At 36.5% G+C, this 25,454-nt stretch overlaps 1 protein-coding gene across 1 annotated transcript; it reads right to left on the reverse strand.

Moving 5' to 3' along the window:
• Window positions 1-717: 717 nt before the first annotated feature.
• Psmd5 (proteasome 26S subunit, non-ATPase 5) lies at window positions 718-25,381 on the reverse strand. The gene is made up of 10 exons (XM_026408631.2): window positions 25,171-25,381; window positions 18,546-18,690; window positions 17,255-17,368; window positions 16,741-16,869; window positions 14,401-14,510; window positions 12,192-12,334; window positions 7,895-8,086; window positions 6,058-6,167; window positions 5,359-5,499; window positions 718-2,496 (listed from the first exon to the last, which is right to left on the reverse strand). The coding sequence occupies exons 1-10, from the start codon at window positions 25,341-25,343 to the stop codon at window positions 2,239-2,241; spliced, it is 1,515 nt and encodes a 504-aa protein (XP_026264416.1). The 5' UTR covers window positions 25,344-25,381; the 3' UTR covers window positions 718-2,238.
• Between the last annotated feature and the right edge of the window lie 73 nt (window positions 25,382-25,454).

Raw genomic sequence — 25,454 nt, forward strand, 5'->3', positions numbered from 1 at the left:
GTACAGCTTTGTCTCCCTCTCTAGGGTTCTCTGGCAGAAAAAGCTGTTGGGTACCCAGTAGCAAGAGATGCAGGTGTCCAATAAGGAGCAATACACCGGGAACACAATGGCTCCTGCTGAATGGCTAATGCAGATGGCCTATTCCTTTATTTTTTAAATTTCTAGCTCCCCACCCTTGCTCTCTCTGGGCATTTTGTGAAAAGCTGTGAGTGCGCGCGCGCGCACACACACACACACACACACACACACACAACCAGTGTTTATTAACTGCAAAATAATAACCTTAAAATAAAGCTATAGGTACAAAATCAGAATGAGTATGTCATTATGTTGGCCATACATAGGTGAGGGCATCTTCCTGAACTCTGATATTAAATTATTAACATCATCAAGTGCAAGGTCTTGGGTTTAAGCCCCAGCAATGGGTATGGGGGTCATCGTAAATTAGAATGTGTTACCAGAGGCTGGGAGGAAACAGAAAGTGGGGAGTTCTATTTAATGGGTATACAGTATTAAGTTTTATAAGATAAAAAGAGGAAGCCCATGCCTGTATTCCCAGTGACCTGGGAGACTAAGGGAAGAGAATCACAAGTTCTAGGCCAGCCTGAACAATTTAGCAAGATACTGTCTTAAAATAAGAATTCTGGAGATGGATGGTGGTGATGATTGTAAAACATTTTGCAGATTTTTAATATCACTAAACTGTACACTTTAAAATGGCTGATAGTAAACTTTATTTAGCAGGTCATATACATATATTTATTATGCATATTTTACAATGAAAAAATGAGGAACAAATAAACAACATGAATGAGACAAAGCAAAATTCACTTTAAAGACAATATTTCAGGCCAGGAAAGACCTGGCTAGAGTCTAATTAGTGATACTAACAGTAGAAATAGGCAGTTTGAAAACACAGAAAAAGAAAACTTATACCAGAGATGGTGAAGGAGATTATTAATCTGGAACCAGAGGATTCTAGTCACTCACTGAGAATCATTCTGTAATAGAGCAAGGATGGTTTACCAACTTCATCATGATCTAGAATATAAACACATCTCTCCACTCCGAAGCTGTTACTCTGACAAAAAACTCATGCCGAAACCTCTGGACAGGTGAACTGACATGCAGAGTGTTTTGTTTAGAAGATACTGTAAAACAGGTAGGTATAATTTCCATCACTGAAAAGAAAGACTGCCCTTTGTAATTTAACGAGATGGCATCCTAATTTACTCATATTCTTCCTGATCTGGTGGTTAGAAGTCAGTTTCCCTTTCTGATCAACTCAAGATTGACTTGACGAATATGAAAAATTAACAGCAAAAAGTCCCTTAACAATGATGACCCACCAATAACCAATTGCAGTTAAGAGAACTGTATTATTTAAATATCACTCTCCCTTCCCCATAACCAAAACAGGACAAAATTCACTGATAAATAGCAAAAAGCATCAACAGAATACCACATATTTTTAGAGATCTACTTTGTCAGTTTTCAAAGGAATAACAAAAAAAGTCAAGAGATCTCAGTAAAAATATTTAGACAGATCATAATTTGAGAATTCCAAACTACTTATTTTTCAAAGAAATATCCCAGACTTTAAAAGAAGAATCAAAAGAAGAAAAATTATAAACAAAAATTAAAAAAAAATTTCTTTTTTTTTAAATTTTTTTTTTATTTTTTAAAGAGAGAGTGAGAGAGGAGAGACAGAGAGAGAGAAATTTTAATATTTATTTTTTAGTTCTCGGCGGACACAACATCTTTGTTGGTATGTGGTGCTGAGGATCGAACCCGGGCCACACGCATGCCAGGCGAGCGCACCACCGCTGAGCCACATCTCCAGCCCCCCAAAAAAATTCTTAAAAAGGTGAAGAGAAGTCACAATTTGGTTTCATTTTATTTGAAGCAGATTTTTAAATAAGACCATGACTACATCCATGGAAACTTTCTGAAAGAACAAAATTTTGTCTTACTGCAAAGATTAAAGCAGTTTCGGGAATCTGAAAAACACTCATTCTTTTATGACCACCTTTGCTTGCTCTTAATGTATTCCAAATTCCTGTTCCATATTGTACTTCAATGTAGAAACATAACGTTGGCAATAAAGTTCCATTAGATACTTCATGATAGTTCTGCTGGAGCAGGTTGGGGGACTCTGTTTTGGAAAATACAGATGGAGTCAAATGCCTTAGAAGTTCTAGTTGAAACATGGTCCTCTGTATTAGACTCTTGAAGAAATCAATCAGCTCCTTCTACAGCTGTTGTAGCCACAGGTTTCACATAGTATGGACCTTCACTCAGGTAAGTTCTCAGTCTCAAATAATTTGGGTTCCCAAAGATTTCTGCAACTGTCTTGGAATTGGCAAGTGCTTTCACCAGTTCATATTTGGCATCCTTGGAAGCTTTATCATGCTCCACAGACCGGTCCACCAGATATTCTACAAAACCTGGACTGTTAAACATAAGTTTCTGAGCCCAGGGTTGGTTTGCAATGGCCTGAAATAGAAGACAGAAAAAAATACCTTTCTCTGGGCCTTGAAAAATTAAGTGTGTTAATGGGATGGAGTAGTATTATTTAGGAAGAAGTGTGGTAGGATGAACCTTTAAAATGTTACCTTTCAGATTTGAAGATTAAAATGAAGCAAATTATGTTACACATTCTTATGAATACTGCAAAACAAACACCACTATTATACTATATGTCTACAATGTACTAATAAGAAAATTTCAAAAATTACCTTTTCCTCCAAAGTAAATTACCTCCTGATAAACAAATGTAAGAAACCAATTCTAAATACCTGAAAGCTTAGTATACAAAGATGTTCATCACAGTGTGAAAGTTACAATATAAATGTGTAATAATGGAGGAATGATTAAGTAATTTATGTAGAAATAAAAGAAAACACTAAGACTGTTTACAAAGAATAGGCAAAAAGACATGGGTTGATGTGTTACATGACAAAAGCAGATCCCAGTTATTCACAAGGCATGATTACAACAGTGGAAAAACAAAAGCAAACTTAGAAGACTACCTTAAAAACTTTCATACACATACCCAAAATATTTTTGAGAATGTTTATTATAGTACCACTTGTAACAGATGCTTTGGAATGATGCTTCATTTGGAGAATGATACATTGTGGATTTGTAATGAAACACTGACTTCTAATTTCCTCTTTTAAAATGTAAATACACACACACATAGAGGCACTTTTTTTTTTTTTTTTTGGTACTAGGGATTGAACCCAGGGATGCGGTATCACTGAGTTGCATCCTCAGCCCCTTTTATTTTTCACTTTAGTTGCCTAGGCTGACCCTGAACTTGTGATTCCACTGCCTTAGCCTCCCAAGTAGCTGGGATTACAGGCATGCACCACTGTGCCCAGATCACTGATATAACATATTAAAGAGAAAAAGCAAACTGTAGAATGATATGACTAGTGTGATACCATTTACAAAATTTAAGAATATATAAAACACTATAATGTATTTTGTTTATATAGGCAACATGTAGTAGAAATATGAAATGACATATGGGCCTGGAAATCCTGAATTTGTGATCGTGATTACATCCAGGGAAGAAGGGGAATGAGATTGGGCAGAGGTAGTAAGGTATGACTATTCGAAATACTTCAACCAAAATACGTACATACATACATACATACATACATACATACATACATACTAAAACTAGATTGAAATACAACAAACAACTTCATTTGATTTGAAAAATCTGTACTTCTCAGTATTTTCCAAATTTTAAATAAGCAACTTTTATGTTTATTAAAACCTCACCATTACATTTTAGTGAAGAACAAGTATCAAGCTTATAGTTTCTTTCTTTCAAACTTATTCTACAGACCAGCAGCATTAGCACAACCTGGAGCTTACTAGAAATTCAGGCTCTTAAGCTCCATCTCAGAACTACCATGCATCTACATTTCAACAAGATCCCTAAAGTTAATATTTTAAGAAATATTGACCTAGATAACAATAACTAAGGATGAAAAGTTCACTTAAATAGCTATCCCAAAGAGAAAATTTAAAAAATTATCTCTTTACAGTCATGGCAAACTAAGTAGAGGAGGATAAGGTAGAATAGCAAAATCAAAATAAACTGATAATGAGATACCAATGGAGAAGCCAAATGCCCTTCTCATACAGTGATTATAAGGGTGAAGTGGTCTTTAAAAGCAGATGTTCTTGAAGATGATAGGAATATCTGTGTCTTTCAAGACTCAGATCACAAAACACATCCTCAGGAAGCCTTCCTTCTCCAATCCCATCCTAGTTTAGGCCTAGTATGCTGTGTGAATCCCATTATGATAGGATTACCAAAGACATGACTACATTTCTATGAACCCAGGCACCATGGCAAGTGCTGGGATTACAAAGACAAATCAGATATGGTCCTTCTCTTCACAAACTGCTTAATGAGGGAAGAGATTAAGTATGCAGAGACAGGTAATAAGTACCTTTACAATTACAAGAAACTTTTTTTTTACTGCCTGGCTCCCTCAACAGACAAAAAGCTTCAAGAAACTTTTTTTTTTTTTTAGATGTTGATGGATCTTTATTTTGTTTATTTATATGTGGTGCTGAGAATCGAACCCAGGGCCTCACATATGGTAGAGCACTGAGCCACAACTTCAGTTCCAAGAAACTTTTAATCTATTTTATTTAGTGTTGTACCCCTCACACTGAATGAATGAATAAACGCAATGTATGAAAGCCAACATTAACGTTTTGTTTAAAATTTGGTTAAATTTTTAAAAATGTATTTAAAATTTAACACTGAGTTAATCATCAGTTTGGGCAAACTGTGCTAAAAAGATAACCTGAACTAGGTCTTAAATAAATAAGAGGATAACAAGCAAAGTTAGGGAAGAGTGTCGGATACAGAAAGCACAGCAAAATACAGAGATTTGAAATAAGCAGGTCGGCATCCCTAGAGCATTAAGTGCCAAAAGAAGAATGTCAGAAAATAAGGCTCAGGAAGAAGCTGAGGGCTGAGTCAATTGAGTATGGTAGATAAGGAATTTGGAATTAATTCTGTGATCTCATAGCACCCTGTTCAAACTTCAAACAGAACCTAGCACATTTTTGTTTTGGGGGTGAAGGGGATTGAACCCCCCAGGGCCTCATACATGCCAGACAAGCACTCCACCATGGAGCCACATCCCTAGAAGCTAATACCTTTTACTGTTAATATCTTCCTCTTTGGTCTCTGAAGCAGCAGAGAGCAGAACCTGTGCTCTACACTGTGCATCCACAGGGCAAGGCACAGGAAATGAATTCTAGGTAATCGTGGGTCAAATGAGCAGTTCCAGAAGGACAGATGGAGAAGAAAATACCTACCGTGAACACTTTTAAGGCAGCACAGTGTAGTTCAGGGAAGGGTTGATTACTGATACCACGAAAGAGGTCCAGTGAGTCACGGGATAAAGAGGAAAACCATGATTCTGTCATCCTCAGGAGATCATCAGTCTGCTGCTCCGGCTACAGGACAGAAAAGGAAAATTTCACAAGATTACTATATCTGGAGAAAACCACGCATTTCAAAGCCAGAAAACCTGGGTTTAGACATTCATTAATTTGTTGTGTGTTCTTAGCTTAGTCTGAAGCATTCGTCTTCAAATCCAGCCCAGATTCTTCCCAGTTTGTTTATTTGTTTATTTATTTACTTTTAAGTTGTAGTTGGACACAATACCTTTATTTCACTTATTTATTTTTATACTGAGGGTCGAACCCAGGGTCTTGCACATGTAAGGTGAGGGCTCTCCTGCTGAGCCACAACCCCAGCCCCATCTTCCCAGTTTTTGATGGATAGGATTCACCAATATCTATGGCCTATTTACTTCTGATATTGTATGATTCCACTTTAACTAAAAATGTTACTAGTCATATTATGAAGGTTCTCTTCTTTTACTAGAAGTGAGACAGACAACATTTACTTAGTCAGTGTTTACATTAACTAATGTTATGTTGACTTATATAGATAGATTTACTCTCCCAAACATATGACACTGTCCTTCATTAATTTCCCAGTCCACTTACTGGTAAATATAGAAGAGATGAAACTGCTTCCAAACATCTGATTTTTAGCTCTGTGGAGGCATTTTTTGCTTGATGTCCAATCCTCATGAGCAAGCGTTCAAAGCGAGTTCCTTTGAAGATAACAATGAGATTTCGAATTTTTTTTTAATATGGTAAAGTATACAAAACTTAAAATTTACCATTTTAACTATACATTTCATTGTCATTACAAGTACATTCATATTGTTGCAGAACTTTTCAACAATTCAGCTATAATTCTGTGCATATTAGCAATAATTCCCATTCCTCCCTACTCTCATCCCCTGATAAACACTATTCTTCTTTGTTTCTAAGAATTTGACTATTCTATGTACCTCATCTAAGCAGAATCTTACAGACAGTATCTGCTTTCCATGCCTGGCCTATTTCATTAGCATAATGTCTTCCCACTTCCTTTGTGCTGTGACACGTCACATACTTTAATAAAGCTGAGTAAGATTCCACTGCAGACATATTAACATTTTGTTTGCCCATTTATCCATCAATGACTATTGGGTTGCTTCTACTAGTTTGGGCTATAACAATACTGCCATGAACATAGGTATACAAATCTGTTTAGGTCCTTGTTTTCAATACTTGTTAGAATATACTTAGAAGTAAAATTCTGGACCATATAGTACTTGGTTCATTTTTTTGTGGAACTTGCATATTATTTTCCACAGGGGTTGCAACATTTTACACTCCCATCAGTAAACAGGATTGTGCCTTCGCCATATCCTAACATCTGTTACTTTATAATTTTGTAATTAAAAAAAAATTGATAGCATCCTAATGAATATGAAGTATACTTTCATACATTATGACCCCTACCAACCTAAATCACATAAAAATAGGCATCTAGTCAGAAACCAAATGACAGATCTAAAGCACACAATTATATGCAATGTAGCACATATAAGGCAAAGTGTATAGGATTGGAATCAAAGGACCTGGATTTGAGTAGCAGCTGCCCCAGTCTGTATGATCTTAGAAAATTTTCTTAACTTCTCTGAGTTTCAGCTACCTTATCTGTAAAATGAGAATGACAATGGTATGTTCTTTGCAGGACTGTAAAAGGATTATATGTCATAGGTACAAGCACTTAGACAAGTACATGCAGCAGGGATATTAGCTGCAATACATACGGCATATTAATGTTCAATATATACTTCAAAAGGGTTTTCATAACAGTGTTGCATATTTTATTTTTTGTGAAGAATTTGTTGTGCTGTTAAGATAATCACGGATGTGTCATAAAAGTATTTTCCTTAACATAAAAGCTTATAAGTATTTGTTTCCTGACATTACAAATAAAATTCATTAAATATTCACAACAATCCTGATAAGTCAATTGTTATGCCTTTTTTATAAATAAGGCCCAGAGAAGTGAGGTAAGTGAAATTCAAAAACCTAATGTTAATGGATGGGGTTGTGGCTCAGTAGTAGAGTACCTGACTAATACGTGTGAGGCACTGGGTTCAATCCTCAGTGCCATAGTAAAAAAAATAAATACATAAATAAAATAAAATTATTAAAAAAAAAAGCTGTTAGTGTGGTCTTTGTATCATGAATACTATTCAAAGAAGACATACAGGAAAGAGTATTTGGTCCTAATTGGTTGGTAGAACACTGAACATTGAGAAGTAAGAAATAAAAGAATTTTAGACTTTAAATTATGAGACTTTGAGAGATGAGTCCATAGTCATGGTGAAGACCACTACCAACAAAAGTAGTTTCTACAATGCAAAAGAACTTGAGTTATTGCACCATTATGAAAAATAAGCCACAACTAAAGAAAGTCAAGACAAGTTATACCAACCTGTTTTCTGTAAAACCTGTTTGCCTTCAACATTGGATCCCAAGATTCCAATTGTGTCTACAGCTACGCCAATCATGGTGGGGTCCTGACTTTCTGTCATTTCAAACACCTTTTCCACAAAGACAGGATAACGCTCACAGATCTGTTGAGGACTATCCATGACAGCCAGGTTTCCAAAAAATTTCACAAATCCTAAAGATATTTAGAAAAATACATCTTAATAAAAGAGTTAAACAGTACAAATTGTGGGCTCTGTTTTCAAAGGAACAGTAATAAACTACAGGCCAGAAAGAGAAAAACTATAGAGTTGCCTGGAAACCTGAGACCATTCAGATATCCAAATGACTGGTGATATGTGGTCCTGAGAGATTAGAAACCTCAGGGTACCAATGGTGCAGAGGAAGAAGAACAAGGACAAATGGATACAATTTGGAGTAAGGCAAGGTCAGAGTCATTATTGGGAAGACACTTTTAAACGTACATGCTCAATAAAATAAGGTAGGTTACATAAGGAAGCAGTAAATCCCCAACTTCTGGGGAGTGCTTAGGATTAATTAATCAAGCCCTAAAACAGAATGGCTAGAGCAGATCCTGTATCATACAGATTCCAACTCACAGATGTGATCAATCTGTGATATATACTGTAAATGTTAGTATTATTATTTTTATTTACATTTCTTTTAATTGAGCTTCTAAAGAAAATAACCTTCATGCTTTAAAAAGCACTAATATTTCAAGAAAAGCAGTCAACAGTGCATGCATGGCTCTCAGAGCAATGGATTCTACCTACTAAGGGACTGTGGGTATCATTTTTTAAAATTAACTTTTTGAATTAACAAATTGTATTATGCATTAAGTGAACATATTTTGAATTACACATACATTACAGAATGACTAAATTGAACAAATTAACATCTAATACCCTTTTTATGGTGAAAAATTTAAAATATATTCTTAATGATTTTAAAGAACATGATACATTGTTATCAACTAATCCATATTTCTCCTGAAATTGGTATTTTTTTTAAATATCAAATTGTACACTTTATTTATTTTTATGTGGTACTGAAAGTTGAACCCAGTGCCTTGCACATGCCAGGCAAGCACTCTACTACTCAGCCACAACCCCAGTTCTGAAATCTGTATCTTTTGCAATTTGTTATCTATCCAACCCTGCCTCACCAACCCCTGTAATCACAATTCTATTCTCTACTTCTGTAAATTTGACTCCTTTAGTTCGTGTACTGTTGAGATTATGTGGTATTATCTTTTTATGCCTTGCTTTTCCCACTTAAGATAATGTTCTCTATCCATGTTGCTGAAACTAACAGGATTCTTTCTTTTTAAGGTTAAAGAGTAGTCTATCTTTATTTTGTTCTGTGATGTGGGGATCAAAACCAGGGTCTCCTGCATGCTAAGCAAGTGCTCTTATCACAGAGCTATATTTATAACCTCATATTTTCTTTATCTGTTATCTACTGGCAATCACTTAGGTTGATCCCATATCTTGACTATTGTGAATGCTGCAAAGAACAAGGGAATGTAGGTATCTCTTCCACATATTGACTTTACATCCTTTGGATACATACCCAGTAGGATTTTTTTTTTTTTTTTTTTTAATATTTATTTTTTAGTTCTCGGCGGACACAACATCTTTGTTGGTATGTGGTGCTGAGGATCGAACCCGGGCCGCACGCATGGCAGGCGAGCGCGCTACCGCTTGAGCCACATCCCCAGCCCCCCCAGTAGGATTGTCAGTTCATCTTCTAGTTCTCATTTTAGTGTTCTGAGGACACATACTGTTTTCCATTATGGTCATATACTAATTGGCATTCCCACCAACAGTGTGCAAGGGTTTCCTCTGCTCCCTGTCTTTGTCAACACTTGCTACCTTTCATCTTTTTTAATATAAGCCACTCTTAAATAGGTGTGAGATGATTTCTCACTGTGGTTCTATTTTGCATTTCCCTGATGATAAGTAATGTTGAACATTTTTTCATATACCTGACAGGCATTTAAAAAAAATTATTATATATATACACACACACACACACACATTTTTTTAGTTGTTTATGGACCATTTCCTTGCTACTAAATTGTGGAGAGCCATTCTCACACGTGACTGGGCAACTCCTGGTTTGGGTCTGAGGCGCTCTGGCTAATCTGTGTCGGAGCTTTCCCGGCCCTCTCCTGATGAGAGAGCCCGTCCGTGTGGGGGTGTGACTGACCACTGACCCAGGGGGCCAATCACTGACCCTGACCTTGGAGTGCGGCCCCGCCTCAACCTTCATTGGATGGAATTCTCCCCTAAATTTCTTGTTCCCCAATAAAAGGCTACTCCCTGGTGTGCTCACTTTCTTTCTCTCCTGCTAGCCCTGAGTAATCCTTGCTGCCCTACGGGTGGTTCGAGGTGGGAACCAGAGAGGGGAGCCGTCCCGGACCTGGTCATAGAAAAAGGTAACTGAGTCTGTGTGTTTTATTTCGATCTCGCTAGTTAACTTTTATGCCAAGAACCTCATTAATGAAACCAATGCGCTGGCCGCATGGTGGACTAAATCATTTGCATTCCTTATATATTTTGGATACTCACCCCTTACCAGATACATGGCTTACAAACATCTCTCCCATTCCATAGGCTGCCTTTTCATTCTGTTGCTTCCTTGGCTATGCAAAAATCTTTTGGTTTGATACAATCCCATTTGTCTCTTTTAGCTTTTGTTGCTTGTACTTTTAAGGGGTCATGTTCAAAAAATCTTGGTCTAGAACAGTGTCATGGAGTTTTCTCCTATTTTTGTTTTGGCAGTTCCAGTTTCAAGTCTTAAATATTTAAGTCTTTAAAACACTATGGGTTAATTTTTGCATATGGAGTGAAATACAAATCTAATTTCATTCTCTGCTTATATACATCTGGTGCCTTGACACCATTTATTGAGAGGGCTGTCCTTTCCTCATTGAATGTTCTTGGCATGTTTGTTGAAACTCAAATGGCCACAAATGCATGGTTTATTTCTGGATTCTATCTCACTTGTCTATGTGCCTGTTTCATGGCAGTACCATATTGTTTAGATTCTTATAGCTTTGTAGTATATTTTGAAGTCAGAGAAGCATTGCTTTAAACTACTTTGGCTACATTATATTTCTATATGAATTTTAGGATTTTATCCCCCTACTTCTGTGAAAAACACCACTGGAATTTGGATAGAAATTATATCCAATCTGTAAATCACTCTGGGTAATAGTATAGAAATTGAAACAATATCATTCTTTCTGATCCATATATCTGGGACATCACTCCATTTGTGTCTTTAATTTTCTTCACTAGTTATTTTACAGTTTTCAGAGTGCAGATCTTTCATCTTCTTAATGAAATTCATTCCTAACTTTGTTTTATTTTTATGAACACTATCATAATGGAATTATTCTATTTTCTGTACTGGAGATTGAATCTAGAGCTTGAAGCATGCTAGGAAGTTTTCTGCAAATAAGCTACATCCCTATCCCATGAGGATATTTTCTTTTTCATATAGTTGCTAGAGTATGGAAATGCTACTGATTTTCTATGTTACTATTGTATTCTACAACTTTGCTAAATTCATTCAGGCTTTTTTGGCAGAGTCTGTATTCTATATATAAGAACATGTGGGGCTGGGGATAGGGCTCAAGTAGTAGCATGCTCGCCTGCATGCGTGAGGCACTGGGTTTGATCCTCAGCACCACATAAAAATAAAATAAAGATATTGTGTCCACCTAAAGCTAGAAAATAAATATTAAAAAAAAAAAAAGAACGTGTGATCTACATATAGCAGCAAATCAATGTCTTCTTTTCAAATTTGGATACCTTTTATTTTTTTCTTTTACATAATTGCTCTAGTTAGGACTTCAAGTACTATGTTAAGCAGAAGTAGTACCAACCCTTGTCTTGTTCCTGATCAAAGAGAAAAATTTTTAACTTTTCACTGTTGTGTAGGTTACTCCTTCTACACCTTTTAATAAGAGATTTATGAAAGAACGTTGAATGTGTCAAAATGCCTTCTCTGTTTCTACAAGCACAATCATATGAGTTTGCATCCTTCATCTGTTAATTTGTTGTACAACATTTATTGATTTGCATATTGAATCATCCTTGCATCTCTGGGATAAATCCTACTTGTGAATAATGATGCTGCTAAATTTGGTGGCCATGAGTATCCTCTAAAAGGAACTGGCTCAAAGCAAAATAATTCCTGGCCTCTTCTAGCCAATATAACTCAGAAGCAAAACATGCACTGTCACTTCCACAGGCACCACTATTTCTTACCTGGCAAATAGAAGCTAGAGAAAGGGTCAGAATCTGCCCCAACAATTATGTTAGAAATCTGGTCAATTACTCCTTCTTGAGCAAGGTATTGTCGTCCATGATGGGTATATGCTAGAGATGTCACCATCTCTATACAGGTGGCTCTATAAAGAAAGAACAAAAACAAGGAGTTTGTGCACACGAATAGGCTGCTTTTAAAACTATTTTCATACAGGTTATCTTAATCTTTTCAACAAATCTGAAAGGTTAATACCCTTGACTCTTCTTAGATAAGGACACAACACTTACAAGGTGAAAATGACATATTTGGAATATCACTTGTTGTTACAAGATAGAATTTATACTTAAATCTTGACTTTTTGACTTGAGGCCCACTATTGTTTCCACTATAACACAGTTGTTTCCTAAGAGATTTTTAGCTTTTATTTTGAAATGTCAAATACACACAAAAGTAAAGTGATTAGTACATTAAACTACCATGCATTCATAACCCTGATTTAATAACTATCAAGATTTTGCTTTACTTACTTCATCTTTCTTTCCCATTTTTTGCTGAACTATTTTAAAGATAATCCTAGTTATCGTGCCATTTACCCCTACACACTTCAGTATGCATCTGTAAAAAACATGAATATTTCCTTACATAATTATACTGTAATTACCATATATTAACAACTTAACAATTCTATGGTATCATCTAATTTTCAACCATGAAAAAATTACTCCTAATAACTAAAACAGTATTTTTTTTTTTTTTACTGGTTGTTCAAAACCTTACAAAGCTCTTGACATATCATATTTCAAACATTAGTTTCAAGTGAGTTATGAACTCCCATTTTAAAACAGTATTTTTAATAGTTGATGCTGAAGTATGTTAACTGACTATCATTTGAAGGTTTTTTCCCATGTTCTTGTTAGGATAATACACAAGTGCTTTTAAATTTAACTAATGACTGATTTATACATATAGGTTTAATAATTCAGTTATACTTAAAGCACATAGGACATCAGAATCTGGATTTTAGGACTGAGGGTGTAGTTCAGTGGCTGAGAGCTTGCCTAGTATGTGAGAAGTCCTGGTTTCAAACACTAGCACCACAAGCAAACAAAAAAAAGTCATTTGGTTAGAAGACAATAAAAACTTACACACATAAAGATGACAACTGTACTAATATGGTAACAGCAAAATACTTGCTCAACAGTGAGGATAATAGCAAACTGGAATATCAATAAGGAGACGTTTGGCAGATAATAAAGGGAACTTAAGAGAGTAAGGAGAACAGGGATCTAGAAAAGATTGGAATTAACATTCATTTGGGGATCCATGTCTGTCACTTTACTGGTTTCTATGGTCAGTTCATTTACTCCTCACTACTTCTTTAGAGTTGTTATTTTTCCATCAGAAAGATGAAGAAACTGAGGTGTAGAAAGGCTACAATCATTTGTCCAAGGTCAAATAGCTGATAAGTAGAAAAGAGGTATGCAAGGTCAAGTCCATCTCCTTTTCAAAAGCCCATATTTTATAAGTCAGTGCTGTTATTTAACAAGGCCAATGAATATATCTGATAAAATGTTAAGTAATCCGAAATGGCAGTCACCACGTGACTACAACTATTTAAGAGCATACCTGCCCAGGAACAGGGGACACAATCACTTGAAAAAACTGAATTGTCTTGCAGGGCTTTGCTAAGTTCCAATGTTAATGTTATTGTAATGTAACTTGAGTGACTTTCACATAATTTTTTTTTTTTTTTTTTTGGTACTAGGGATTGAACCCAGAGGTTTTTAACCACTGAGCCACATCCCTAGCCCGCATCCCTAGCCCGCATGTGAGGCAAATGGTCAACCACTCAGCCACTTGCCAGCCCCCTCTTCTCCTTTTTCTGGTACTGGAAATGAACCCAGGGGCACTCAACCACTGAGCCATATCCCCAGCCCTTTTTTGTATTTTATTTAGAGACAGGGTCTCACTGAATTGCATAGCGCTTCACCCTGAGTTGCTGAGACTGGTCTTGAACTCACGATCCTCCTGCCTCAGCCTCCCGAGACACTGGGATTATAGGCATGCACCACCACATCTAGCTTACAGAAGTCTTGAGGTTGCAGACTAGACACAAGCTCTAATAGAACAGATCATGACAGGTCCCAAGGCTGGTTCTTGGCCCTCTAAAAGAGGATTTTTCTGTTTAAGATCTGTCAGTGAACACACCTGACTAGCACATCCTCACCAGTCAGCTCTCTCAGTAGCTGGGTTACCAATCCACTTGTGGTACAGTAGTTTAAAGATTCTGATGACACAGAAGAAATCTCCACAATTAGCTGGAAAAAAAAAAAAAAGACAGAAAATGGAAAAACGGCAAAACAGCCACAAGCCTATTAAGTCTCATTTTAAATTAAATGCAGAACTGGGTACTTTATATGATTTGAGTTTTTAAAACTCCATTAATTTGTCTCTAGGAAAACTTCACTGAACACATAAGAAATCAGTATGGCACCAAAATATTCCATTATATCTGTGTGTATCCGAAGCCCCTTATCATCAATCTTGGCATAAAAGCTTAAATTAGCAAAAACAAGCAGATTATTTAAAACATTCATTCAGGGCTGGGGATGTGCCTCAAGCCGTAGCGTGCTCGCCTGGCATGCGTACGGCCCGGGTTCAATCCTCAGCACCACATACAAACAAAGATGTTGTGTCTGCCGAGAACTAAAATAAATAAATAAATTCTCTCTCTCTCTCTCTCCCCCCCTCCTCTTTAAAAAAAAAAAAAAAAAAACATTCATTCATGAGCTAGGAATGTAGCTTAATGGTAGAGCACTTGCATGGCAGTATGAAGAACTGAGTTTGATCCCCAGCACCTCAAAGGAAAAAAATAGTTCATCAATTCAGTTACTTCTTCATTTAACAAGTGTGTCCTGAGAGCTTACTGAGAGAAAAAGGACACTGAAGACTTTGAGAAGTGACAGAAATAAATTTTTAAAAGATCTTTTTTTTTTTTTTTTTTTTGGCTGGTGGGGTATACCAGAGAACCCAGGGGCACTCAGCCACTGACCTGCATTCCCAGCCCTATTTTGTATTTTATATAGAGAAAGGATTTCACTAAGCTGCTTAGCTCCTTGCTGTTGCTGAGGCTGGCTCTGAACTCGAAATCCTTATGTCTCAGCTTCCTGAGCTGCTGGGATTACAGGCATGCACCACTGCATGGGCTAAAAGATTATTCTTATATACACTTCAAAACATCTTGCTATACATGATAAGTACATACAACTACATGTCAATTAAAAAACAGCATTCTGACGGCATGTAAGATAGATGAGGGATGAATGACAATAACAGATGAGGTAAGCTGCAGTGGTAAATTATCATAGGGTAGGGTGTGGGGATATACCAATGAAGAGAAATACACAAGTTTAGGTAAAACCAACATATAAGGCCTTATAAGAATGAACTCAAGGTCTAATACACAACTCTGTAAACTTTGTGGCAGGGCCAGTTTGTTACTGCTGTATTTTACTATGGCCATGGGGTAGATCAGGATTCAATTTGAGCATGAGTATGAGGGGCCTGGAATATGTCCACTGGGGCAACAGTTAATGAGCAGTTGGATGTGAAGATCTTACTTCAAAAGAAAGGCCTGGGATGGAAATTTACATTTGAGTCATCATCACATAGGTGGGAACTGAAATCACAAGATAAATCAAACTAAGCTGTAGTCCCAGCAATTAAGAAACTGAGGTGGGATGATCCCTAGAAACCAGGAGTTTGAGGCTAACCTGGGCAACGAAGCGAGGCTGTTATCGAAAAAAAAAAAAAAAAACCCACCAACAACAACCTAGAAATGAGTACAGGTACAATAAAATCTGGGGTTGAGACTTTGCCTTCATGAATGCAAACAATTAAAGGTTCTTGGAGAATAACGAACTGGGAGATTAAGAAGAAATAGAGATGTAAAAGGAAAACCAGAGTAGTGTGGTATCAGGGCATGTAAAGTAAGAAAGTTTTGTAAAGAAGGAATTAAGACTGTACAGGGTTCCATTTTGTGTATGCAGCCTATTAAGTGTGTCTTTAGGTCAATTACTCCTTTGTTGGGCCTGGTGGTGCAGGCTTGTAATCCCAGGGATTTGAGTGGCTAACACAAGAGGACTGCAAGTTCAAAACCAGCCTCAGCAATTTAGCAAGGCACTAAGCAACTCAGTGAGACCCTCTCTAAATAAAATACAAAAAAGGGCTGGAGATATGGCTCAGTGGTTAAGTGCCCCTGGATTCAATCCCTGGTACTGCCCTCCCAAAAGTACTCCTTTACTAGTGAGATAATATTTCAGACCAGTTTCAATGCTATCTCCTCTAATAGAGTAATTATACTACACCATTTTTTGTATGACTCTCCCACACACCAGCTGGGAATTAATCCCTATATTCCTAGCACCTTGGAATAGGGCCTAACACAGATTATATATCCAATAAACACACATTAAATGAACCATCTTGCCTTCCATTTCAAGTTTACTATATTTTGCTTTGTAAATGTCCCATAGTTTTTAGTCTTACCTCATACACCCTGTATCGAACAATATCATTTGTTTTCATTACATTTTTCAAATCATCCAGTAGATTGCTTTCAAATAAAGCCTCAAGTCCAGCTTGAGTTAGTGATATTCTTGACAGGGATTTGATAGCCTTACAAGGAAAGAAAATATCTCTTAAGTCACAAAAATACAAAATATTTATATCTACTTCTTGAGACTGATGTGAAAATCAGTGCACAAAACGTACTTGCCCAATGAGCAGTCATTACATTTTAGCTATTGTTATTTGTAAATAACTGGAAAAGATCAAGTAACCCAATGTAAACCCAATAATGTAAATATATGTATCACAGAAAAGGAGTTCACTATTATGTATTTGATAACCATTTATTTATCTGATACCAGCTACATGAGGCTATAAATTCAGTTCCATCAATCATCAATTTTAACCCTTCACCTCTCAATTCATAAGGCCTTTTTTGACTTTAAGTCACTAATGTCTCTACATGTTAGTTGATGTGTTCTAGTAAACTCACCGCTTTAGCTACAGATAGATTCTCTCCACCAATGCAATACACAATTTGTTTTAGTAGATCAGCATTATTTAGAATCTCAGTAACAGCATCAGAATTTTCAACAATTCTTCCAATCTGAGAGGAAAAAAAAAAAAACAAAACAGAAATACTCTTTCAAGGTATAGTAACGTGAATAAATGACAGTCTAATTTCCTTAGTGTGCAATTATTTTAGAAGTTACAGCTATAGGACAGGTCACTAAAAATTCATAATGACCCAAATTTATTAAAATGGTGTAGTAATATATTTAGCACCTTTTTTTTTTAAAAAAATATTTTTTAGTTGTCAATAGACCTTTATTTTATTTATTTATATGTGGTGCTGAAAATCAAACCCAGTGCCTCACACATGCTAGGCAAGTGCTCTACCACTGGAGCCACCACCCCAGCCCCCACCATCTTTAGCACCTTTAAATGAAAAGGAAAAAAACGAACAAGACACCATGGGTACAGAGTATTGATATGTTAGTGAATGTAAACAACTCATATCAATTTTTAGTTGCACCGACTTTGGACAAATTAAATAACTTTTGAGCCTAATATCTTACTTGTAAAGTGGAAATAATGACACTTAATTCCAGGGTAGTTTTGAAGATTAAATGAGACTAAATAGGCAAAGTACCTACTGTGGTGTCTGGCACATACATGGTCAATGAATAAATTGATACCATCTCCCCTTTTTTATTGAATAACACCTTAGAGAAGAAAAGGAAGAGCAGTAGAGTATTAACTAGACAACTGCTTAATTCCTAACATTTCAATAACATAATCTTTAGCAGAAGCTCTTTATGCACATAGTAGGATTTTCTGGTTACCAAGATGGTAAGAGTTACTGTCTTAATTTTTTGGCTTATTGACCTTTAGGATAGCACTTATTTCATGTCACTACAATGTTAGGCAGAGCAGCTATTTAAACACCCAAGAATCTTTTTCTCTAGACTAGAAGCCTCTTATAAAAAACCAAAACAAACAAACAAAAACCCATGATAGATTTATGTTGGTAACTCCAATAGCACATGGCACAATGCCTGGCATGTCAAAGGAATTCAGTCATTATTTGGTGAGTGAATGATTAAGATAGTACTAAGTGAATCTTTTTTACTTCAGCTTCTATTTCTCAGGTTATAATTCATTAGGCACAACAGAATAGACTAGACATACCCTAGGAATACAGAGAGATTAAAACCCAGCATAGAACCTGCCCCAGAGAAGTTGGTTAATGTTGGTTCTTCTTATATAGTAAAGTTTCATACCTGGGACAGAGTGAGAATTTTAACAGAATCATCAGGGTGATTAAGTCCCCTTTGTAGGTCAACCTTGAGGTTCCTAGCCACGTGAACTGGTTCCACAGCTTGAAGCAATCTCTCCAGAATGGATACACACAAAGTAGTCTGTTCCCTAAAGGAGACACCATAGATCTCATTAGTTCATGTCCTGCCAGATTGGAAGCAACAGGCTAATAATAGTGAAGCTTGGCTCACTAATTTGTGCCATAAATACGTTTTTTTTAAAAATAGCAACTTCTATTTGCTCATTGAACATTTAGTAAGTACCTGTTATCTGCTTTGCATGTTTTGGGGCTACAACAAGGATTACGATATATTATTTAGTCTAAAGAAGTTCAGTCTAATGGAATATACAGAAAAATAAAAGGCAACTACAATCCAGGTAGATAAATGACATAACCTAGGACTAGAAGCTATAGGAGCTTTAAGAACACAAAGTATAAGGAAGGCTTCCCAGTTGGGTGACACCTGAACTAAGTTAAAAAAAAAAAAAAAAGTAGGAATGATCTAGAAGAAAGGTACTCTAAGAAGAGGGAGTAGATGGAACTGCGGTTTTGGCTCAGCAGTAGAGCGCTTGCCTAGCACATGTGAGATGCTGGGTTTGATCCCCAGCACCACATAAAATAAATAAATAAAATCAAGGTATTCTGTCCATCTACGACTAAAACTATTAAAAAAAAAAAAAAAGAAGGAGTAGAAGCACACGAGAAACAGAGGAAGAAAACACCTTGTTATACTTTCAAGGAACCACATGGGGCTTAGTATGACTAGGGTCAAAATAGGGAACAGATGTGGAGAAGGCAAAAGAGTGACATGAATAGCAAGAAATGAAACTGGAGAGATGCACAGAAGCCAGATTCTCAGAGATCCAGACTTTTTCCAGAAAAGCAATGGTAAGTCATGAGATGGCTTTGACAGAGAAGTAACAATGAAATCTAACTTACAGAAATCACCCTGGGCCTGGGTGGCTCAGTTGTACAGCATGTACTTAGCATGTACAAGGTCCTGGGTTCAATCACCGCAGAAGAGATTAGAAATGAAAAACAAAACAAAACAAAACAAAACCCCAAAATCCTTCATCCGCATTAAAGAAAGAATTTTCAACATGAAGGCAGTTCATGTGGGAGGTGATAAAGAAGTGGATCAGGGAAATAGTGGAGATAGAAGAGGGGGGAAAGATACAAAAGGAAAAGATCCTGTTTCAAGATCAATTTTCTGTCTTTTAATAAACAATACAAATAATGGGCTAACATATTGCTAATAGGAGACTACAATTAAACTAGTATAACTTTTCTAGATGACAATTAAGGAATACAAATCAAAAGTCTTAAAAATACATACACTTCCTTTAACTTAGGGATTCTACCTTGCATAATGTTTTCATAGCTAAGAAAATTAAAAATATGCTTAGATGAAAACCTACATATTAATTCTCAAAGCAGTAGAAACAACCCAAACGCTGATAATGGATAAATACAGTGTGGTATAGCCATACAACATTCCATTTACCAATAAAATGGAAGGAAGTACTCATAATGCTATAATATGAACAAACCTTCAAGTATTACATGCTAAAACAGACACAAAAGGCTTTTTTTTTTTTTTTTTTTTTTGGCGTGAGCCACATCTCCAGCCCTTTTTGTATTTTATTCTAAATAAAATACCCTATCTCTAAGATAGGTTATCACTGAGTTGCTTAGTGCCTTGTTTTGCTGAGCCTGGCTTTGAACTTGAGATCCTCCTCCCTCAGCCTCTGAGCCATTGGGAGTGCATGTGCCACTACACCCAGTGGTAAAAGGCTTCTACTTACATGAAATGTTCAGAATAGACAAAACAATAGAAACAGAAAATAGGTTCCTGGTTGCCTGAAGGACAAGAATACAGGAGAAATGGGGAGTGACTACTTCTAGATTTGGGCTTCTTCTCCTTTAAAAAAAATTGCTGACAAATTGGGAGGCTGAGATAGGAGGATCACTTAAGCCCAGAAAGAGTTCAAGGTCAGCCTAGGCAATATAGCAAGAATCCATCTCATTAAAAAAATAAGTTGTGATTACATATAAGATAAAATTCAACAATTCACCATTTTAACAATTTCTAACATACAGTTCTGTGGCAGTAAGTATAATTACACATTGTTTTTGCAACTATCACCATCATCCATCTCCGGATTATTTTTTTTTATCTTCCCAACCTGAAACACTGTACCCACGGAACATTTTCCATCCTTTCTTCTCCCAGTCCTTTGAAACTACAGTCTTACTTTCTGTGTCTCTAAATTTATGTATTCTAGAGATTTCACATAAATGGGATCACACAAGATTGGTCCTTTTGTGTCCGATTATTTCACTTAGTAGAAGTCCTTCAAAGTTCTTCTGTCAGAAATTCCTTCCTTTTAAAGGCTGCACATAAATACCCCTTTGTATTTATCTGCCACATTTTGTTTGGCCTTTCATCCTTTTTTTTTTTTTTACTTTAGCAATCTAGCAGATGTACAGTAAAATCTCACTGTGGTTTTAACTTGTATTTCCCTAATGACTAATAATGACATGACTCTTCATTTGCATATTTGCCATCCATACTTCTTCCTAATTTTGCCCAATTTTTGAGTATTTCATCTATTGCTATTGAATTTTTAATGCTTTATATATATCCTGAGTGTCATTCACCAGATATAGTCTTTGCAAAGACCTTTTATTTCCTCCATTGACTTGTCTTTTCATTCTCTTTAACTGTGACCTTTGAAGAGCAAAATGTTTAATTCTGATGAATTCCAATTTATTCTTTTCTCTACCTGCAGTAGTAGGGATTAAAAGGGCCTCAAGCATGTTGGTGAGAGCACTACCTTTTTAAATTTTTGAGACATGGTCTAAATTGCCCAGATTGGCCTTGAATTTGCAATCCTCCCGCTTCAGCTTCTTGAGTATCTGGGATTACAGGTGTGTGCCACTGGGCCTGGCTCGATTTGTTCTTCTGGTATCTTCTTGAAGAAATCCATTAAACTCAAGGTCACAAAAATTTTTTCATATACTTTCTTGTAGAACTTTTAGAGTTTCAGGTTTTATTTTTAGGCCTATCATCTACTCTCCTACACTGCGGATGGGAATATAAAACGGTATAACCACTTTGGAAAACAATTTGGCAGTTTCTTAAAAAGTTAAATATATATCTTCTACACACTATCCAACCATTCCATTCCTGGCAAAGACTTGTACATGAATGTTCACAGCAATGTTATTTATAATATCCCCAAACCAAAAACAACTCAATGTTCATCAACAAGGGATGGAAATCTCAACTTGGGTACACTCATATTGTGGACTACTACTTCCCAGTAAAAAGGAATAAATTACTCATTCATGCCACATGTATAAATCTCAAAATAATTACACTGTGCAAAAAGATATCAAACAAGACTACATACTAGGGCCGGGGCTGTGGCTCAGTGGTGGAAAGCTCGCCTAGCATGTGTGAGGCACTGGGTTTAATCCTCGCACCACATAAAAATAAAATATATTGTGTTCACCTAAAAAACTAAAAAATAAATATTACAAAAAAAAAGACTACATACTACACGACTCCTGTAAATAAAATACCTTTCCTTCCACATTACCAAAATTCCAGCAAACTCATTCATAATGATGGAAAGTAGATCAGTGGTTGCCTGCCTGAGGTGGGGAGAGATTACCAAGGGGAGTAAAGAAACTTCTGGGAGTGAAAGATATCTTCACTATCTTGATTGTGGTGATGGTTTCAAGTTTTATATCAAAACTTGTCAAATTGTACATTTTATTATATGCAGGTTCATTGTATGTAAATTATTCCTCAATAAAGCTATTTTTAAAAAAGCAGTGTTAAGTTAAACTGCATAGAGTGTCAATTTCAGGTCACATGGGGCCCTCTGGTACCCAAAACCAAAGAGTTAATAACTTATAATCAGTCTTGTTTGACTTCCATTTTATAAAGCAGTGATCTTTGGACTTAATTTCACTCACAAAAATACCTGTCAAGATTCTAGGTTTAGTGGGGAAGGGAAGGGAGGATGGGAATGGGAAAAAGTAGAATGAATTAGACATAAATTTCCTATGTTTATATTTGAATATATAACCAGTATAACTCCACATCATGTGCAAACACAAAAATGGGAAGTTATACTCCATGTGCATATGTCAAAATACATTCTGTCATGTGTAACTAAAAAGAATTAAAAAATTAAAAACCAAAAAGATTCAAGGTTTACATCTACAAGATCACACAACCTGAACCAATATACAGCAACAGGATAATAGCAATGTATTTGGAGACTGCCAATATATTATCCAGAAAAGAATTATTCCCATAAACTGAAATTGGTATCTATTGTGTAACCAGTTCTGAACTTGTCTTAAAATTTCCATTAAAATTATTTCCTAAAATACTAGTCTATCATTCAAGGACTGTCTTCCCCATGGACATTATTCCTTAAACTCTCTGTCTTTTCAGTTTCCGCTGCTTCTCTATTGCCAACTTGTGGCATAATCTTTGAAAATCTCTTCATCTATAATATGAAGAAGTTAGCCTAGGGGCCCTCTCTAAATTCTATTAACCTCACTTTGTATCAGGTTTACATACAGTATTGTATGTTGAGCCACAGATGAACAAAATATGACCTCTGCCTTAAAAATACTTACAAACTAAAAACACATACATGGAGAAACAATTATATCAAGTGTCATTAACAGAAATGAAGTTGCCCTTTAGGATATCTTGAGTAACTGAGACTTTCTGGTAGGATGGCATTTTCGCTGGGCCTTAAGGAGCTGACAGAATCTGTAGAGAGGAGACGGTGTTTCAGTCAGAAGGATTTGATGAATTAAGTTAGAAAAGTGCAAGTCATGCTCTAGGAACATTAATGCCACATGGTAGATGGAACAGATGAAATATAGGTGGAATGAAAGAAAAAGATAAGACTGGAAAAGTAGGATGGAAATATATTATCCAGATGGTAGGATGGCATTTTCGCTGGGCCTTAAACAGCTGACAAAATCTGTAGAGAGGAGACGGTGTTTCAGTCAGAAGGATTGGATGAATTAAGTTAGAAAAGTGCAAGTCATGCTCTAGGAACATTAATGCCACACAGTAGGTGGAACAGATGAAATGTAAGTGGAATGAAAAAAAAGGTAAGACTGGAAAAGTAGGATGGAAATATACTGTGAAAGGATCCAAATATCAGACTAAGAAATCATGATTTCAAACTGTAGGCAAGGGAAACCATGGAAAACATATGAGCTGACCTGAGAAGTTCCAACCTGTGCCTACAAGTTGGGAAGGAATAGTTAGAAAAGAAAACAGGAGGTAATGAGGATCAAGACTAATAGACCTATTGTATCTACAACAGACCTAGTAAGAGGGAGAGAATGAGCTTCGAAGAGAGAAAAAGGAGATTATTTCACAGGTAGAGCTGAAAAATGGAAACTAATGGACTTAATAAAAGGAGAAATCTTAAGTCAAAGCCAAGAAAGCCCTCTGAAATCATCCAAAGTGATCCAGCAGTTCATTAACTTTTCAAGTAGAAAGATCACTTTTAAATCCTGTATCACATCTTAAAACTCCTTTCAATGTTAAAATTATCCGTGTTTTAATTGCAATTGGCATCTATTAAATGTGTATTAAATCAAAAGTAAAAGTTGCAGTTCTAATATTTTAACGTCTATTTCCATATTAGAAGTTTCTATTGTATCTCTACTATTGACATTCCCATGTTACACAAGGTAAGCAAGTGTGTGGTAGGGTCTAAATTATTTTTTAAAATTACAAACAATGAGATAATAACTTTTGCTATTTTTTTTCTCATTGGACTTATTATGAGAGGTCTTTCTATATCCACACCTACAGTCCATCTTCTCTGACTTCCATGTTGCAGAGCAAGAATCTTAGCACTTAATTTCACCACAAATAATATTTTAAATAATTGCATAGTGTTACATGGCAATACCATATAATTAATTTATATTCCATTTTAATGAATATTTGGGTTGTTTCTGGGTTTTCTGCTATTACACACTACCTGTTATGAATATTCCCTGGACATATAACACATTTTATGCAAACATACCTGAAATCCTATAACACAAATGACTCAAAATGTGTGTGAAATTAAAATGTTGGTTACCAGATCAGGATCCTTTATATATTAGTTGCAATTAGACATAACTATTTTATTTATTTATTTTAAAAATGTGGTGCTGAGGATCGAACCCAATGTCTCACTCATGTTAAGCAAGCGCTCTACCGCTGAGTCACAAACCCAGCCCTGGACAGGATCCTTTTTTAAGAGAAGACAAGAATTCGTACACATGGTTGTGGAGTTTTTGTAGGTGGAGGTCCTTGTTTTTTTCCTCCAATTCCTACTTCATGGATAAGGGAACGAGGCCAGATGACTGGAGAAAACACACCCAGGGGCTGGACTTGAGTCCCATCTTTCGCCTTCAAGCCCAAGATCCTTTCCTCTCTCCAATTTCGGCTAATTTCTGCTTCCCCAACATGGAAAATCACTCTCCTCGCCTCCACCCACCCATCTCCATACTTGGGGGTGCTCACTCCGGGATTCTCTCACCGATGGTTTTCGTTAAGCAGGGAGAAAAGCGGGCCCAGGCGCAGCTCCGCCGCTTGCTCTCGAAGCTCGTTAAGCGGCACCGCCTGTATCACCGATTGCAGCGCACGCAGCTCCTCCAGGGGCGCTTCCAACCGAGCCACCTCCCTCAGCAGCGCCAGCGCCTGCGCCGCCATCTTGCCGGCTCCTGCCCGCCGGGCCAGCAGGTTCCCGAGGCGCTTCTCCAAGCCTCGCGAGATGGGTTGAACGCAGGCTCCTTTTAGGTCTGCCAAGTCTCGCGAGACTCC

Source organism: Urocitellus parryii, chromosome 4, assembly GCF_045843805.1.
Source record: "Urocitellus parryii isolate mUroPar1 chromosome 4, mUroPar1.hap1, whole genome shotgun sequence".
NCBI classification, from domain to species: Eukaryota; Metazoa; Chordata; class Mammalia; order Rodentia; family Sciuridae; genus Urocitellus; species Urocitellus parryii.

What these genes read in the sequence shown, in the direction of transcription:
- Psmd5 (XM_026408631.2), bottom strand. Translation starts at nt 25,343, where the DNA reads ATGGCGGCGCAGGCGCTGGCGCTGCTGAGGGAGGTGGCTCGGTTGGAA. An exon ending in ATCTATCTGTAGCTAAAGCG is followed by an intron (nt 16,870 to 17,254) that starts GTGAGTTTACTA and finishes TTTCCTTGTAAG; the next exon opens with GCTATCAAATCCCTGTCAAG. An exon ending in CATCTCTTCTATATTTACCA is followed by an intron (nt 5,500 to 6,057) that starts GTAAGTGGACTG and finishes TCTGTCCTGTAG; the next exon opens with CCGGAGCAGCAGACTGATGA.